We start from the raw sequence: 18862 nt of genomic DNA on the forward strand, positions 1-18862 counted from the left end.
CTAAGGTTCGGGGAGCAGGACCCCTCCCGCTGGCAAGTCACGGTGGAGGGGACAAAGGCACAGGAGAGGACAGGCGGTCAGGGACACGTCACAAGAGGCGGTCTCAGTCTCTACTTCCGGCAAGGACGGGAGTAGAAAGGTTTTAAGCAGAGAAGCAACTAATTAGATTCATGTTTCAGAAAGAATTGAAAGATGCTGAAATGACACATGGAGGGGGGACCCCAAACCATCTGATTTCTTCAGCTACTGGGAAGGAGCAAATGATGTATGTCAACAACTCACCGTGTGACAAACTTCTGCTTTTATCTCTTTCAGGGCTCGTTCAGAAAACACGCAACCACAGCACCGCAGGAAACAAAATCTGGAGAAATAATCCAACATGGAGAATGACTTAAATAACAATTTAAAAATCATTACCCACATTATCAATTAACATTTGTTTTGTTTACACAAAGGCCAAGAACCTCAAAGAAAAAAATGGTTATATTTGATTCCATCAAAAAAAAAATTCAGTGTGTCCTAAATAAATAAAGTACTTAAAACACACACACACACACACACACACACACACACACACACACACACACACACCCCGCTTTCTGAAAGTCTGCCTTACGCCACTTCATTTTTACGAAAGACCTACATTAGTACCTATTTTCGCTAACGGAAAGAAATCCAAAGTGGATTTCTCCTTTTATGAAAAATGGCAAAAACTAAAAAATGGCATTCAGCATTTGTTTTGCAGCGAGCTGTTATACAGGCAGCTCGCACCCCAAGCTCCTTCTACAGGAACTACATCCAGCATCTCAGAGTCAAGCTGCCATAGCTTTGAACTGTGTCTGTGACCATCTGTGCTTTATCCCTATTTATTCTGTGCATCTGCTAGCAAGATGTGTCTTAAGGGTAACTGCTTCTTCGATTTACGCCATTTCAGCTTAGGAAAGTTTTCTTAGTCACTTAGGAAAAGCTCTACTTTTCAGAGAGAGGAGAAACTTGTGTGCTGAAATTAAAACCACAAACATAGGCCAAAGTTCCACTCCTACCCCCTTGCAATAATCCTTTAGAAAAAAGACTCTATCAATAAAAATAAATAAAGGCATTTTTTTAAAACACCACAAAAAGTCAAAAGACAGAATAGGAACTCAGGGAGAAAATATTTTAAACACATATGAGGTTCAGAGTTTATGAATATTCAAAGAGGTCTATAAAAGCAACAGTACACAATATAGAAAAATGGGTAAAGGGCATTAACATGCAGTTGACGAGAAATATAAACAGCCAAAACACATAAGAGATGCTTAGCCCCTACTTTTAATTACAGAAATGCATTTCAAACAGGACATACAGTGTTTTACCTATCAGGCAATAATGAAAGAGTCTGAAGGTATCCAGCTGGAAACTGTCTGAGGAAACAGGCACATTTGTTGGTGGGTGGGTACAACATCTCAGGACAATGGGCAGTAGTATGAGGTAAAGCATCACTCTGCAGACTTTCTCCTACAGAAACATGCCCACAAGTGTGCACACGCACAAGTATGTATTTATGAAGTTGTGTAGTACAGCAAGGAAGAAGAGGAAGCCACCTAAATGCCCATCAACAGAGGACTGGTTAAATAAATATGAACTCTTACACAGCTATTCAAAAGAATAAGGTGGGACTTCCCTGGTGGCACAGTGGTTAAGACTCCATACTCCCATGGCAGGGGCCCTGGGTTCGATCCCTGGTCCGGGAATTGGATCCCACATGATGCTGCAAGTAGGAGTTCGTGTGCCACAGCTGGGGAGCCCGTGAGCCGCAACTGAGGACCCTGTCTGCCACAACTAAGGAGCCGGCGAGTTGCAACTAAGAAGCCCGCCTGCCACAACTAAGACCCGATGCAACCAAATAAATTTAAAAAAAGAAAAAGAATAAGGAAATCTGTATGTATGGCCAAGAAAATGTTTAAATTAGACAGAGAAGTAGAAAAAAATAAGGTTACAAAATATGTGTAATATGATTCCATGCCGGTGGGAAGCATACATGTCTATTTGTGTCTCTCTTACAGAGGTGCAGGGAAGTGTGTTGTGTGTTGGGGTTGCAGAGGTCTGTAGGGGGCGTTAGACACCGAACAGCTAACAGTGCTGTCACTGGAGGCTAGGGTGGGGCAAAGGTGCAAAAAGCACTTTCACAATTTACTTCTTTTTAATTTACTTCTTTATTTATTTTTTTATTTGGCTGTGCTGGGTCTTAGTTGCAGCATGTGGGATCTTCGCTGCGGCATGTGAACTCTTCAGTGCAGCATGTGGGATCTAGTTCCCCGACCAGGGATCAAACCTGGGCCCCCTGCATCTTAGCCACTGGACCACCAGGGAAGCCCCTCACATTTACTTCTTATGTTCCTCTAAAAAATGTCACCATAGAAACTTTCTCCAAACTTTTCACCATAGAAACTTTCTCCAATTTCTCCATAGAAACTTTTAATCCTAGGGATTATAGCAGATGCAGATTGCTCTAATGAAAACCAAATTAATAACATTGTACTAATATTCATTAAATGTTGTTTAGGACTTAAAAAAACCTGCTTTATGAATGCTTACTAAGTATTAGTGATTTAGGAACTGGTTTTTCTTTAAACAAAGGCTAAATGTTTTTATTATACCAATAACCTATTTCTATTTTTCTATACACTTAAATCTTTATTATACAAACGTTATTAAATATACAAACTAACCCCCAAATCAATTTTCTAGTGTGGAGGCCCTATTAACAGCAAGAGGGCAAAGCCAAAACAGGCAAAGCTCAATTAACCGAGAAGAGAAAAAGGAGAAGAGATTCATCAGCAAATGAAAGGGAAAAAACCAGGGCAAGCCACAACTGGAGCAACAGGCTACAGGTAACCCCTGCTCAAGACACCAGAGTTGAGTCTGTTTCTGCTAAGTTCCTCTTTTGGGGGTGAACCATGGTTTTCTTAAAAAGAAGTGGGAAGCCAGATACAAAAGGTCACATATTGTGTGATTCTATTTTATATGAAATATTCAGAATAGGTAAACCCACTGGACAGAAAGCAGATTGTTTGCTGCTAGGGGCTGGGGGGAGGGGGCGTGGGGAGGGACTGCTTAATGGGTAGGGGGTTTTTACTTTGGGGTGCTGAAAATGTTCCGGAACTAGATGGAGGTGATGGTTGCACAACACTGAGAATGTACTAAATGCCACTGAAACATACACTTTAAAAAGATTGTGAATGTTATGACTTTCACCTCAAAATAAAGTGTACGTACACACACACACACACACACACACACACACACACACACACACACACACACACACACACAAAGTAGGACAAGATTAGGTACATGAATCTCATTCCCCAGAATATTCCTCTTGTGAAATTTAGTCTGGACTACCAGCTATTAAAGATATTTCTAAATGGTGGGAAAGAAGTTTAAAGCTTTGGCAAAGTGAGACATCCTATAAAAAGGCACCTACTAATGCACTCGACGTTCGTATTTTTTTAAGGGGGAAATATACTTACTTACTTACATTTGCAATATAAATCTCAAGCTTAAGATTTCTGGTGCTCTAGCCAGAGGATCTGTTAGCTACAAATTCAAAGCAAGTTATCATCATCAACCGGGCCTTTCACTGACCGATCAACCACACGTTCTGTAAGACCGTTTTCCACTGCAGAGTTTTAAGCAATTGTTAAGGAAATGGGATTTGTTTGATGGGAAGTATCTGTCCTTTACTTTCTTTCCCACAGGAGAAGACCAAAGAACTCAACTCAAGTCTCTTAAGTGTCACAAGACAAAATTTTAAACTCCCTCTTTACTTTAGGTTCTCCTAACCTCAAGAACAGAAAGCTGCAGACAACAAAGAGGCCATGTTACACGTGGCTGGTAGGGAATGAACATGGTCTTGTGCACTGCCCAAACCAAAAGACACCTTAAAGAAATCCGTGTGATTATTAAGCTTCGGCACAGATCCTAACAGCACTGGGATTACTCACCCAGACTCCACATCATCTGCCCACGTCCATTACTGACCTGTGTCGGCCATTCATCTCCAAGCCCACAACAGGGCAGATGAAACGTGCCCGCTGGAGGTCATCGTGTTTGTCACCTTTAGTGTTTCCTTTATCTCCTTCCCAGGCGGGGTTATCAGAAAGCCTCAGTTCTGTCACATTCTGTGAAAAAAACATGAATATTTTAAGAGTTCCTTTGACAAATGGATCATCTTTGGCCTTAATTATTATTCTAGTCCCTTCCCATCCAAACCTCTTTTTCTACTTTCCTTTAACATCAATTAACATGGAAATAAAATTAAACCATAAGTTGTGATAGAAAACAAAATTTTTTAAATGCACTGTCTAGCAAATAATTAATTTCTATTTTACAAGCATTTTGCTATATAAGGCAAAGTAACTTCAGACATGAGAATTTACCCCACTAAGAGAAGAAAGCTTTGTATTAGTTTCATCCAGAAAGGAACACGTTCTTCCCTGGCTGATGAAGCCTCACTGAGGCTGTTCATATTACTGACCAGCCACGTTTATTTAACAGATAACTAGACGGTAAAATCTGTGAGGCCATGGTCTAATGAGTCCAAGGCAGAATATTAGCTGGAGATTACTGTCACACTCCAAGATCCAGCTGTTCCGGTTTTCAAAATTCAGTTTTACAAGGAGTGACTTAACAGCCCCACTTCAGCATTAGAAGCATTTCTTCATATTTAACCACACCATTTGATTTCAACACTCCAGAGAGCAGCTGAGCACCTTGAAAGGAAAGCCACCACATACGGGGTCGGCTTCCTGCTTGTGTGTTCATCAAGTTCTCTGCTCAGAGTATCTGTGGACTATTAACTGCAGTAATAATAACCTTTGCATTGTTTTATGTGAATCCTTTTGTCTTTACAGTTGTGATTTCTTGGAAAAAAAAATTTTGCATTAAAATTAAAAGTTCAACCACATACATTATATATTGTATTTTAAGTATAGACTTGTATAAGTTAATTTCAGTGATAATCACATTTTTGAGATAAGATAATTATGCTACTATGGGTTTTTGAGAAATGAATTCTCTTCCCTGGCAACAGTCAGCATGGTTACCTCTACAGCACTACCGACAGCTACATCTCAGAATCACTAATTTGTCTGAAATAAACATATTCTGTAATTACCCCGAGAACTCAAACAAAAAGCCTATTATAATAATAAAAAAATTTTAAAAAGAAACAGAAGGAGGAAAAAACTCAAAGCCTTAGCCTGGGAGTCAGGGGCTCTGGATCTAGTTTAAGCGCCCCACTGACTAGCCATGAGGCCTCAACATGTCATACACAGCGAGTGTTTTCACCTGTCAAGCTTGGTGGTTCTCAAATTCTTCACTACTTTGATTTTTCTCCCACTGACCAGATTTGAAAGATTCTGTCCTCTCAACAAACTTCCTTTACTAAAAAGCTTGTTTTTCCACTTTTATGAAAGAACTTTCAGAACCTCTAATCAGCAGGAGATAACCACTATGATTGAATAGTTATCCACCTATAAAAATCTCTAATTCTATAAAAGTGTCTTCCAAACCAAAATTCGAGTGGCTGAGTTTTAACTATAAAAATAATGCCCCCCAAAACCTATATAGCACAATATACAAGTTTCGAAGTTTTGAAACTTGTATACTACAGTTTCGAAGTTCTTTCCCACATATGAACTCACAACAGATTTATAATCCAGGAAGTACGGGTGTGAGGACTTCCGGTTTGAACTTCAAGTGACTTGCCCCAAATCACACCTTTATTAGGTGGCTGGGTGGGACTGGAATTCCAAATTTCCAAGTTCAGTCTAAAATTTACATGAATTCTATAAAATAAACCCTAACCACTGAAAGCCCCGGAGCACTTCAGAATCACCTGTCTTACCTTAATGCTTTTAATGTGAGAGGCTGCCTTCCCAAGAGCCTTTTCAGAAGACTTGTCCAATAAAAACTCAATGATGGCATCTTTGTTGTAAAGTCTGCAACAATAAAGATCAGTCAAAACATTCTGGCAATAATCAACCTTCACCCAAAGGAAGGAGACTAAATCGAGTACAATCCAAAGTCATTTACGTCTGATAACAGAAATGCCCTGCACTCCTAAAAAAAAGTAAATTTAATCCTGTATCAACCATTTCCAAAGCATACAAAGAAAGAAACTAGTTTAAATAAAGGGCTACAAACTGGCAGTCTGAGGACTGAATGTGACCTGAACAAGGCTTTTTTTAAATTGGGAAGTTTAATATAAAAGTACACATTTTCAACTTTCCCTGAAAAAAAGAAAAAAAAAAAAACAGATGTTCTGGAATCAGTCTACAATCTTGAACTGTAACAACAGGCTGGAACTGAATAGCAGCTACCCTTAATTTGCCTTTTTTGTCGGCCGTGCAGCACAGCTTGTGGGATCTTAGTTCTCCAGCCCGGGACTGAACCTGGGCCCTTGGCAGTGAGAGCGTGGAGTCAGTCCTAACCACTGGAGCACCAGGGAATTCCTGCAGCTACCCTTTAGACAGGATGTGAACTCTCCAGTTTCCCCCAGTCCTCACCATTCCCTACTGACCCCACATGGGTCCTTCATGCATTTATCTTTATAACTTAACTCCTAACGGCCCCTGAGTTTTCAACCCATGGATTAAATAAACCAAACTGAATAGAAAAGTGCAGAAGTATGTTCTGAGACAGGGAATGATAACCGAGGCTTCACAAATTTGCTGGAGATCATTCACATTTGATGGATCAAGAACAGCATTTATACATTAAACTTCTTTTTAAGATCATTTAATAAAAACTCGTCTCCATTAAGTAAAGGAACCATACCTGCCAAGTTCACAGGCAACTATTGGTCGTCTTAATATTTCTTGACTTAGAGTACAGTAGTTCCACTGGGCCACTAACTCAGCATTCTTGTCAACCTGAGAAAAGAAAAAAAAATCCTGTCAATTAATTTTCACCTCTGAAAGACACATGGTCCACAGTTCCACATATAAAGGCTTATTCAGTAATACCACACTGTGACAATTTTTTTTTTGTTTGTTTTAAAAATATTTATTTATTTGGTTGCGCCGGGTCTTAGTTGTGGCTCACCAGCTCCTTAGTCATGGCTCGAGGGCTCCTTAGTTGCAGCATGCGAACCCTTAGCTGTGGCATGCATGTGGGATCTAGTTCCTTGACCGGGGATTGAACCCAGGATCCCTGCATTGGGAGCGCGGAGTCTTAACCACTGCACCACCAGGGAAGTCCCACGATTTTTGTGTTTTAAATCAAAGATAGTGACACACGAAGTTGGGATTTAAAAAGTCACACGTAACCGACACTACGTCAAATAAAGGCCTCTCTATACATGACATGTACAAAGAAACAGTTTACGTCAAGTCATTAATTGCTTATGCTAGTTACATATTAATATCTGTATCTTAACAGTAAGTTAGGAAGGCCATACAGAGAAAACAAGCAGTACAGGTTAATTCCTAACAATGGGAAAGGCTCCAAAGTTGTAGCAGAATTTAAGGACAAAGAATTGAGAAGATAGGCATTTTTTTAAAAAAACAGTTCAGCACAGACTGTATAATTCTTTATAAAATCAGCAATTTAACAGAAGTGTTTTTTGCCAACTGCTCACTACGTGGCATATGAAGCCATTACCCACAGTACAAAGATCCAGATCTGAGACCTTCCAGAGCCCTCAAATGATATTTTCTCCTATTTAATATTCCATGTCCCACTCTTTCCTCTTCCTAAAATGTCAAACCTGAATAATGTAACAGGATGGCACATTTGAAAGAAAACAGGAAGAAAAAATTTTTAATTCCCTTAAATTTAATTTTTGCAGGAACAACTACTTCAGTGTTTACTGTGTGCCGGGCACTGTGCCGAGCAGTTTCAGTGACTTGCCTTTTCCTCATAAAACCTTCTGAGTTAGGATGTTTACCCTTGTAGTTGAGGAAACTGACATACCAAGAAGTTAAGTTACACGTCAAGGTCACAAACACACAAGCAGACCAAGGAGCTAGGATAAAAAGCCAGGCAGGGGACTTCACTGGTGGCACAATCGTTAAGAATCTGCCTGCCAATGCAGGAGACACAGGTTCGATCCCTGGTCCAGGAAGATCCCACGGGCAACTAGGCCCGTGCACCACAACTACTGAGCCTGCGCTCTAGAGCACGCGAGCCACAACTACTGAAGCCCATGCCTAGAGCCCGTGTTCCGCAACTAGAGAAGCCACCGGAATGAGAAGCCCGTGCACCGCAACAAAGAGTAGCCCCTGCTCACCGCTCACCGCAACTAGAGAAAGCCTGCACGCAGCAACGAAGACCCAACGCAGCTAACAAAAAATCAATTTAAAAAAATAAAAAGCCATGTTCAGCAAGTTTAGGATCTACTTTCCAGATTACTCCTTGCCCAGGAATTTAAAAATTGGTCCCCCCAAAACTTCTGAAAACATTTATTCTAGGGTCACTCTTTTCAGGGCAAGGTATCAAATTTGAGTAATGTTTTGGGCCAGACCCAACATACCACATGAGTGATCAACAAATGTTATTATTTATCTATTTGAAAATGTAAGCTCTACAAGGGCTGGACTCTGTTTCCTGCTGCATCCTCAGGGCCTAGAATGGTGTATACGGTAAGCACTTAATAAGTGTTTGTTGAGTGAATAAGGATAATAAAACTCCATCCTGCCTGGGCACTCTAGTTGTTTCAGATCACCCTTTTTCTTTTCTATCCCCTTCTGACACCTATTCTTTGCCAAGCCTTTCATTAAGCTACTTCTTCAGCTCTGGGCACAAGTTAACAAAACTGAGCTGAATACTCTTTGGGTAAAAGCTTTCGCACACAAGTGGTAACTACCCAGCATTAATGTCTGCACATGTTGGTATGATTAGAGGGTACGCTCCATCCTCCTGGGTGTTCATTCACTCTCAAATTCCACATATTTGTTGGGTGTCTACTGTGTGGCAGACACATCACAGGGGTCACAGAAATAAAACATACAAGGACCCTGTCCATATAGGAAAGAGACAAGAACAAATATAGTGATAATCATTATAAAGAAAAGTAGGGACTTCCCTGGTGGTCCAGTGGGTAAGACTCCACGCTCCCCACACAGGGGGCCCGGGTTCGATCCCTGGTCAGGGAACTAGATCCCGCATGCATGCCGCAACTAAGAGTCCACATGCTGCAACTAAGACCCGGTGCAGCCAAAATAAATAAATAAATAATTTTTATTTAAAGAAAGAAAAATAAAGCAGCACAAGAGGATAGAGTGATCAGAAGTGAGATGTATTTTGGCTACAGTGGACTGAGATAACATTTGAGTAAAGAACTGATTGATGTTAAAAAAAAAAAACAAAACCCAAATGATATGACTATCTCAGTGAAGAACATATCAGGTTGAGGAAATTATACTCCAGGTTGAGGAACAAGGCCTGTGTAGCTGGAACAGAATGAAAGGGCTGGAGAAGGGCAGAAGATGAGGTAATTACATCAGACCCTGTCTGACCACACAGGGTCTTGTGGGATTCTTTTTCTGAATACAATGGGAAGCCACTGGAGTGGTTTAAATACAGTTGATATGTGGAGTTTATCTTTAAAAAAGACTTCTCTGGCTGCTGAATGGAGACTCATGGACCATCCACAATGTGCCAGCCACTTGTATTAGGTGCTTTACACACCTTCTATTATTAAAAAGTAATTACTAGTGCTAACTTTGAAATCCTGAATAACTGGATGTGAATCCTGGTTTCATTACCTACCAGTTGCATGATCTTGGTCACGCTACTGACTCAATTTCCCTGTTAGTAGCATGGAAATTATAATACATAATTTGCTCAATTACTGGTGAGAATTAGGGATTATTCACTCATTCATTTATCCACTATATCTACTGCACCAGGAGCTGTGCTAGTTGTAGAGGGGGGTAAAAGGTGCAGGCTCTGCCACCAGAAGCTTACCATCCTCTGAGATCAACATTAATCAACCTGAAAGCAGTCTACATGGTTGTTAGATAGTTTTAAAGAGGAGGACCTGAGGACTTCCCTCGCAGTCTAGTGCTTAGGGCTCCGCGCTTCCACTGCAGGGGGCACGGGTTCGATCCCTGGTCGGGGAACTAAAATCCCACATACCTCTCAGCGCAGCAGAGAAAAAAAAAAAAAAAAAAAAGAGGAGGACCTGATCTCATAGGTAACGGTTTGAGAAGACTTCACTGAGAAAACGAGGTTAGTGTGTACAAAACTCAACAAACAGCAGCCATTTGTATCACTGTTACTAGCAGCAGACAGACTTCAAATCCTGGTTCTGCCACTTACTAGCTTTACAACTTTCTCCTCCTGAGCCTCAATGTCCATGTCTTCTGACAGTATGTACCCGTAGAGCTGTTTTGAGAATTACACGAGATACCCCATATTATGCGCACTGCCGGGTGAATAGCAACAGCACGCACTCAATAGAGGCCCGTTATTAATACTGTGGTTAATCTTGAGTTCTCTGAAAGGGATAAATGAGCACAGTTGCGTGTGGAAACCCGCTGGCTCCCCCTCCCACCTCCTTTCGTCCCCTGGGGGCGTCCGCGTGCCCCACTACCCCCGGGCCCCACTGGACCCATGTCACTGACCTTCTCAACCTTCTTTGGTCCCTTCACCAGTTCATGCCTCTTGGGGATTGTTCCCCCGTCGCAACCCATCGCAAGCCGGGAGTCAGAGTCCAAAGTAAACCCCTACAGCCGCAACTTCCGGGCTGCCTAGCGACTGTAGCAGTCACTTCCGGCGCGCCGCAGTGACGCAAAACGCCCTTCGCAACGCGGCGGGGTGGGGTGGAGTGGGTGGGGCTTTTGCCCCGCCCTGGTTGCCATGGAGAACATCGCTAGGCGCTGGGCTTGGCCCCAAGGCGGGAGCTGCTGCAAAGCGCTGAGTGGGCCTCGAGTGCCAAGCAGGGTGCGGAGCGTTCTTCCACTCCCTCGCGGCAGCCCGTCGGGCCCCAGCCTGTCTGACTCTGGGCAGACATCCGTAGGCTGGGGAGCTCGTGGAGGGAAGGGCTGCATTTTATTCGTGCAATTAGTGATGAATATGGATGGAACTGTTATTTCAGTTAACGTTCATGTGTTCAAAAAGAGAACGTATCTTTTTAGTGAGCATCAGTTGTGACCTAAGCACTCACAACAAATCCTTTGAAGTGATATTATGTGAGATTATGGGGGAGTAAGATTCTCTAAGGCCTGAAACTTTCTGATACTGCCATGTATATTTTATACATATGAAATAGTGCACACAGTTTGTACATGTATACATTTCATTCACAGCAGACTGAAGCCCAGGCAAAAGTATTTTACTTATTAAAACGCAGGTATATAAAAAAATTAAAAATAAATTAAAGGATAAAGGAGGTATAATTAACAGACTCAGGTATAGTAATAAAACGTACACTGATGTTTCGAAGAGACAGGCTGTATCATATCTATAATGAGAACACAAATCCCTTGCAAAACCCCTGTTAAAATCCATGATTGTCTGCTTTCATGCTCTTGACCATCTCTCCATTTGTTCCTTTAATTATTACAAATATTAGGGGAAAGCTTATCCACTGCAAGTAAAGCCGACCATTTATGAATGGATGTTACCACGTTGACCAAAGTTAAACAGAAAATATTCCCCACTTGGGAGCAGAAAACAAAGTGTATGTGGATATGAAAACTTCAAGGGCTATAAGATTGGGTTATCTGTTACTGCAATTAATGGGAATTAAAAGAAAATAAACCCTTTAATCAGCTGGCCTCTCATTGGCTTATGATTTATCTTTATGCCCATGACAAGAATTGTAAACTCCCTAGGGACTTTGATTTATTCCCTGTTGCATCCTCAGTGCCTAGAAGAGTCCTTGGCACACTCACTATTCAGTAGTCAATAAACCAAAAGAAAGTACAGACTCATTCAGAGAGAGGTGACAAGCAGCCCCTAAAACTGGTGAGTACACCTAGAATCTCATTTCTAGGGCAGGAAACAGAAGGCTGGAAAGATCGAAGCACTCGTCAACGGTCAGACAGCTAGTCAGTGAGAGCTGGGAATGGGTTCTAAGATTAGTTTTCTCTTACAGCAATGGACAGAAAATCAGAGAATAGCAAAAACCCAAGGATCTTTAGACAGACTCTCAAACCAGTGCTATTTTCTGACAAGTATATCTACCCCTCACTGAATTCATTTGGGGCAGAAAAAACAAAAACAGCTGCTCTTGGGCTTCCCTGGTGGCACAGTGGTTGAGAGTCCGCCTGCCGATGCAGGGGACACAGGTTCGTGCCCCAGTCCGGGAAGATCCCACATGCCGCGGAGCGACTGGGCCCGTGAGCCATGGCCGCTGAGCCTGCGCGTCCGGAGCCTGTGCTCCGCAACGGGAGAGGCCACAACAGTGAGAGGCCCGCGTACCGCAAAAAAAAAAAAAAAAAGAAAAAAAAATAGCTGCTCTTTATCGAACCATGATTCTACCTACACTGGGAGATTTGGAAACATTCTTTCCTTCTGTCCTCACAACCTTAGTTGGGGGTGTAATGCCTTCTGTTTCCCAAAGGACAAACCTGAGGCTCAGATGTCCAAGGTGTCTTGGGTCAGGGTCACACATCAAGGAAGTAGGAGTAGGAGATGAGGAAGGGGCTTCCTCAAATGAGGCCCATCTAACCACAGATGCCAGGATCCTTGACCTCTCCCCCCAAAGCTGCTGATGACTCCCAATGGTGATGACTCTGAGGGCATTAAAGTTCAGGCAGCTGGATGTTTTTCCTCTTCCTCCTTGGTTTCTTTTTTTAGAGTATTGGTCTCTAAGGTACTTCTTGTTGCAGACTATACACAGCTAAGTTGATTATTATCATCAGTAGCAACTAATTTGTGTTGAGAGCTGTCAGGCATTGTATTCCGTGCTTTATTTGATTTGAGCCATTTCATTTCCAGCGCATTGGGCAGCAGGTTCGTTATCTGCTGCTTCTTCCCACTGCCTTTGCTGAATGAACCAGTAAAGGATATTCCCTTATGAGGATCCTTGGTGACAACTTTGATCCTTGGATCAAACTGTGAACTTGAAGGGCAGGAGAGGAATGAAATCATGAAAGAGAAAAACATTACCCTCTAGCAAAATCAGTATTCCTTAACCTTTCTGGGGTCATTGGACCTGTTGGAGAATTTGATGAAAACTTTGGACTTATTCCGCAGAAGAATATCCATAAGCATGTAGGAAATTTGCTACAGTTTATACGTGTATTTCATTCATGACTTCCCGAGGCCCAGGCTAAGAACCAATACTTTAAATGCTTCTACTGGGAGTTACTATAGTTCCCAAATATTTCAGACTTCTAAACTGTTGAGGGTTTGATTTCCGGTTAGCTCTGCCCATGTGCTCTCCAGAGGTGCAGTTTTAAATTCTGTTTGGAGGGACTTCCCTGGTGGTGCAGTGGTTAAGAATCCGCCTGCCAAGGCAGGGGACACGGGTTCGAGCCCTGGTCCGGGAAGATCCCACATGCCACAGAGTAACTAAGCCCGTGCGCCACAACTACTAAGCCTGCGCTCTACAGCCCAAGAGCCACAACTACTGAGCCCACGTGACACAACTACTGAAACCCGCGTGCCTAGAGCCCGTGCTCCGCAACAAGAGAAACCACCACAATGAGAAGCCCGCGCACTGCAACGAAGAGTAGCCCCCGCTCACCGCAACTAGAGAAAGCCCACGTGCAGCAGCGAAGACCCAACACAGCCAAAAATAAATAAATAACATAAATAATAAGAATTCTTTCTGGAAAAAGTTGATATGCAGAGTAACTCACTTTAAGAGTAAGCATGAAAAAAAAAACACAACTCTGTGCTAGGATTCTTTAAGAATTTCACAGCTTCATTTAAGGTTACACTTGGGAGGATAACCCAAAGATGGTTAAAATAAAATAAAGTAGAAAATGGAATTGATTGCTGAGATAACTCAGGACAAAAATTACATTGTGTTTGCAGTTTTAGTGAAATATTGAAAATATTCTAGGAGGGACTTCCCTGGCAGTCCAGTGGTTAAGACTCCGAGCTTCCACTGCAGGGGGTGCGGGTTTGATCCCTGGTCGGGGAACTGAGATCCCACGGGCCGCACGGTGCGGCCGAAAACAAAATATTCCAGGACTATATGGGCCTTACATGAAGTGGCCCCTGGCTACTCCTTTCAGCTCATGTCACTCTCTTCTCTATCTCTCACTCAGTTCCAGCCTCACGGGCATGCTCCTCTCCGTTGAACTCTCCAGGTGTACGTCTACTCTGGGCACTCACCTTGCTATTCCCTTTCCAGAACACTCTTCCCCATGTTTGCCAGACCAGCTCCCTTAAGTGATGCATCACTCAGCTCCTGGTCCCCTATTCAGAGTCATCTTCCCAGACCTCTCCATCTAAAAGAGCACGTCTCCTCCATCATGCTACCCGCTACCTTGATTTAATTTCTTCCTTGCACCTCCCACCACTGATACCGTGTTATAAATTTAAATTTTGATATCTTGTTCACCATGGATTTTTTGCATTGATTTAGATTTTTAAAATATGGCATCAAAGTATAATTTATCTTGATTACTAAGTTTTGGGGGAGCCCCCCTTACATTTTCCATCCAAAGAGAGTGCCTCACTCACCTCACCTGGTTCTGGCCCTGGTTTTCCATCTCCCTCAGCTGGGATGAAAGCTGCATGATGCAGAGCCTTTGCTTTGGCCCCTGCAGCACCTCTAGTGATCAGCAGAGGCCTGGGCAGATAGGAGGTGCTCAATAAATGTTGAATGAATGAAAGGAAAAGGGCATTAGCAAATAACCTACATAAATGGGCAACTTTTGCAAAGGGGCAGCTTCAGGAGACATGGGGTGCATACCTGGGAAGAACATAAAGTTTTTAAAAGATGCTTTGTTAAGAAAAATAGTTGCCACTGGGTGCTTGGGTCCACAGTGCTTATCACACTAGGAGATCGCTAAACAAGGCTTCTTACCATTTCCATCTTCCTGATGAAATTGAACTTAATTGAGGTCAAGTTGCTACCACCACCATCACCACCATACCACCCACCATTTCCTCTTCCTACCTGGAGAGGAAACAGTACAGAAGTCTGGGCGTTAGAGAAAAATACTTAGCCAAAAGTTGCTGAAAGCTAAAAGACATGATTTTATCCTACTTTACAGTTTTTTTTCAGAAGGAATTATCCTATTGAATTAATCAATGGAAACTCATCCCACAACTGCTCTCTTTTAAAAAAAAGGAAGGAAACACATTTAGCTAAGAGCAGCAGTTTTCATTATTTTAAACCCAATGGTTTTGTACTTTGTTGACAAAGGTCCTTGGTTTGAACTGTTCTCAAAAGAGGAAATATATATAGATATAGCTCCAGATCCGTGTGTGTGTGTGTTTCTCTCTTTCTCTCTTTGGCTCTATCTCTCCATTGCTTGATCTCTCCACTCACATACATACATACATAGTATTCTGAAACCATTTGGGACCTGTTCATTACCTATTGGAGACTATGTCACTTCTAAAGGACTAAATGAGCTAAAACATCTAAAGCATTAGAACAGTGTCTGGAATATAGTAATCTCTTAATAGATACATCTTGTTATCACTCATGTGTAAAACATCATTTTGCCCCCTGGAGTAAACAATTATTGGTGTCTCCCTGGAGCAACCCCTCCTCCTAACACCATTGCTAACTTTGTTAGGGGCTCCAGCTGGGACACAGCGCTCCAAGGGTTTCTCGTGTTTCTGCACATCTTCTGAGCAGAGGCGTTGACTTGACATTTTTTTTCTAGACTATCCTTTCCAGGATGTTTGTAACAAACTCCCTTGGAAGACAGAGATAACCTCTCCCTCCAGAGCAGAAGGGCGGGATTGTTTGCTGTCCAATATCGTAAAGATAAGGTCTCCCTCTGAGGCAAAGCTTGGTCAGGTTTACACAGATACTGTAAAAGATTGGGGCTTCCTATGTTCAGGGTTTTTTTTCCTTTGGCTTTGATGCAAACCCACTGCGTGCACAGCATCACATGGGCCCACCTTTGCATAGCCCCTGGGACTTGAGGGATGTGAGGAAATGATGCAAAGATGAAACATAAGCTGCTTGTGAGGCTGTAAGAAAAGCCCCTTGACTGTGCAGGAGAGTTGACATAACAGGCCTGACTAATCTCCCTAGAAAGTCCTGCTTGCAAAGTTGGCTTTGGTGCTTGGATAGGAATTTGGATTTGAGGAGGGTTTTCACCATCCCCAGAGTTGATAAGAATGGTGCAGGGCCTAAACTGTTTGTACAGGTGATGTGATTCATGCTGGATGCCTGCTCTCCTTTGCAGAGTCTGGAATTTTGGTCCAGGCCACACAGAGGCTGCCTGCATGATCGGCCCCAGTGAAGACCCTGGGGGCCAGGCTCTCAAGAGTTGCCCTAACCGGCAACATTGCCCATGTGTTTGTCACAGCTCGCTGCTGGAGGAATTAAGGGTGCCCCGTGTGACCTCTGGGAGGGGACTCTCAGCAGCTTGAGCCTGGTTTCCTTGCTACTTCACCCCCCGCCACCTGTGCGCTTTCCCTTTGTCGATTTTGCTTTGTCTCCTTTCACTGTGATGGCTCAGAGCTGTGAGCACAGCTATATGTGGGAACCTGTGAATCCTCCTATCGAATCACTGGACCTCGTCTTGGGGACCCTGACATAGCCTCTGACCTCAGAGTCTCGTGTCTTCTCTCAGCATTCATGAAACTGTCACAGGCTAACTTGTGAATCTGAAGTAGGAGAAAATCTCAGACATGTCACAGTTCTTGTCAGATCCATCCCCTTACCTCTCTCGGGACACATGGGAGTGTGTGTGTGTGTGTGTGTGTGTGTGTGTGCATTTGTGTGTTTGCGTGCATGTGTGTGTGTGTTTGCGTGCATGTGTGTGTGTGTGTTTGCGTGCATGTGTGTGTAGGGGTGAATTCCAGGTCTAGGACAACTTGGGCATTACATGCCCTTCTCATCATGGAGCTTTCAGGGGCTGGCATCTGATCTAAACTAGTCCAAGCAAAAATCAAGACTCTTCCCCCTTGGCCACAAACCAAGAAGGACATAACTCAGGGCAGCCACCCTGCAACCATGAGAGTTAACACAGAGAGAGTGGGACTGAGAAATTGGGCCTTGATGATTCTGCTGGAGGACCCAAAATCAGCTGTTCTTTTTAAAAATTTTTTAAATTAAAAAATGTTTTATACAGCAGGTTCTTATTAGTTATCTATTTTATACATATTAGTGTATACATGTCAATCCCAATCTCCCAGTTCTTTCCCCCACCCCACTTTCCCCCCTTGGGGTCCATACGTTTGTTCTCTACATCTGTGGCTCTATTTCTGCCTTGCAAAACGGGTCATCTGTACCATTTTTCTAGATTCCACATACATGCATTAATATATGATATTTGTTTTTCTCTTTCTGACTTACTTCACTCTGTATAACAGTCTCTAAGTCCATCCATGTCTCCGCAAATGACCCAATTTCGTTCCTTTTTATGGCTGAGTAATATTCCATTGTATATGTGTACCACACCTTCTTTATCCATTTGTCTGCTGATGGGCATTTAGGTCGCTTCCATGACCTGGCTATTGTAAATAGTGCTCCAATGAACATTGGGGTGCACGTGTCTTTTGAGTTATGCTTTTCTCTGGGTATATGCCCAATAGTGGGATTGCTAAAACCAGCTGTTCTTGAAGCCAGCCTGCCCCTGGATTAATTTAAGATACTTGAGTCAATAAATTCCCTTTATTGCTTAAGAGAGAGTGGATATGGTTTTTGATCCCTTGTAACAGAAGGAGTCGTAGCTGATACAGATCACAGCTGCTCCCAGAATGTGGATCTCTCCATTCTAGTGTAGGGAATCAAGGCTCAAAAAGATGGGGTCCTTCTTTAGGGACCCTGAGACTAACTCAGTGAAAATAATTAGTCTTTTGGCAGTCAACAATTTAAAAGAGCTTACTAAGTAGCAGATAGGAACCGGAGCTAGTACCATTTCAGGTGACTTCCAGCCTGGAGATGCTTAGTGGCTGAGGTGCATGTAGGAGACATGAAGACTTGAAGTGATGATGTAACCATAGCAATGTAAGCTAAAGTCCCAGCTACAAGGAGAGGAAGAGGAGGTGGTTTGACTTGCGGGGGTGGCGGGGGGAGCTCTGGGCCCCTCTCAGATCTGTGCCCGGCGATAAGGATCCTGTTTATACCACACTTCCTGGCTTTGCTTTTCCTGAGCTAGCCTTGCGCATGCGAACTTGGCCTCTTCTGTAGCTCCTTGAACACTTTGGGGAGAAGCGTTTAAATGACACAAGTAAACATGTTGCTTTGGTACCAGAACCCAAGTGACACGGATCAAAGACTTTTCCAAAGAAAAGATTGCTACAAAGGATGTTGTAATTCATGACTGTATTTACATAGTATTATAAATGGTAACACATTTGAGACCACTGAGGTATAAACCTTTTATGATCCAACATACTGAATTTATCAACACAGAACCTATAATGTACAAAATAAATTAATAGGGAACCCAACAGAACATGTTATGTTGCAAATTTACTGCTACTTATAACATGCCTGTTTTACTAGGTTCAGATAAAATAGCAAATATAGGGCTTCCCTGGTGGCGCAGTGGTTGAGAGTCCGCCTGCCGATGCAGGGGACACGGGTTCGTGCCCCGGTCTGGGAGGATCCCACATGCCGCGGAGCGGCTGGGCCCGTGAGCCATGGCCGCTGAGCCTGCGCGTCCGGAGCCTGTCCTCCGCAACGGGAGAGGCCACAACAGTGAGAGGCCCGCGTAACGCATAAAAAAAAAAAAAAAAAAAAAAAAAAAAAAAAAAAAAAATAGCAAATATATAT

At 42.8% G+C, this 18862-nt stretch overlaps 1 protein-coding gene across 3 annotated transcripts in view; it reads right to left on the reverse strand.

Moving 5' to 3' along the window:
- The window catches only part of LOC116740116 (replication termination factor 2), a 44542-nt gene extending 33751 nt beyond the window's left edge, over nt 1-10791 (reverse strand). The window contains exons 1-5 of one of the 3 annotated variants that reach the window (XM_032605367.1): nt 10617-10776; nt 6826-6920; nt 5894-5987; nt 4027-4166; nt 283-361 (exon numbers count right to left, since the gene is read on the reverse strand). In XM_032605367.1, coding sequence (XP_032461258.1) covers nt 283-361; nt 4027-4166; nt 5894-5987; nt 6826-6920; nt 10617-10685 — 477 coding nt within the window. In that variant the 5' untranslated portion in view covers nt 10686-10776. Of the gene's footprint in view, nt 1-282; nt 362-4026; nt 4167-5893; nt 5988-6825; nt 6921-10616 lie in introns of all 3 variants that reach the window. The other 2 variants (XM_032605364.1, XM_032605366.1) reach the window with 2 other exon arrangements.
- Between the last annotated feature and the right edge of the window lie 8071 nt (nt 10792-18862).

Source organism: Phocoena sinus, chromosome 15, assembly GCF_008692025.1.
Source record: "Phocoena sinus isolate mPhoSin1 chromosome 15, mPhoSin1.pri, whole genome shotgun sequence".
Classification (NCBI taxonomy): Eukaryota; Metazoa; Chordata; class Mammalia; order Artiodactyla; family Phocoenidae; genus Phocoena; species Phocoena sinus.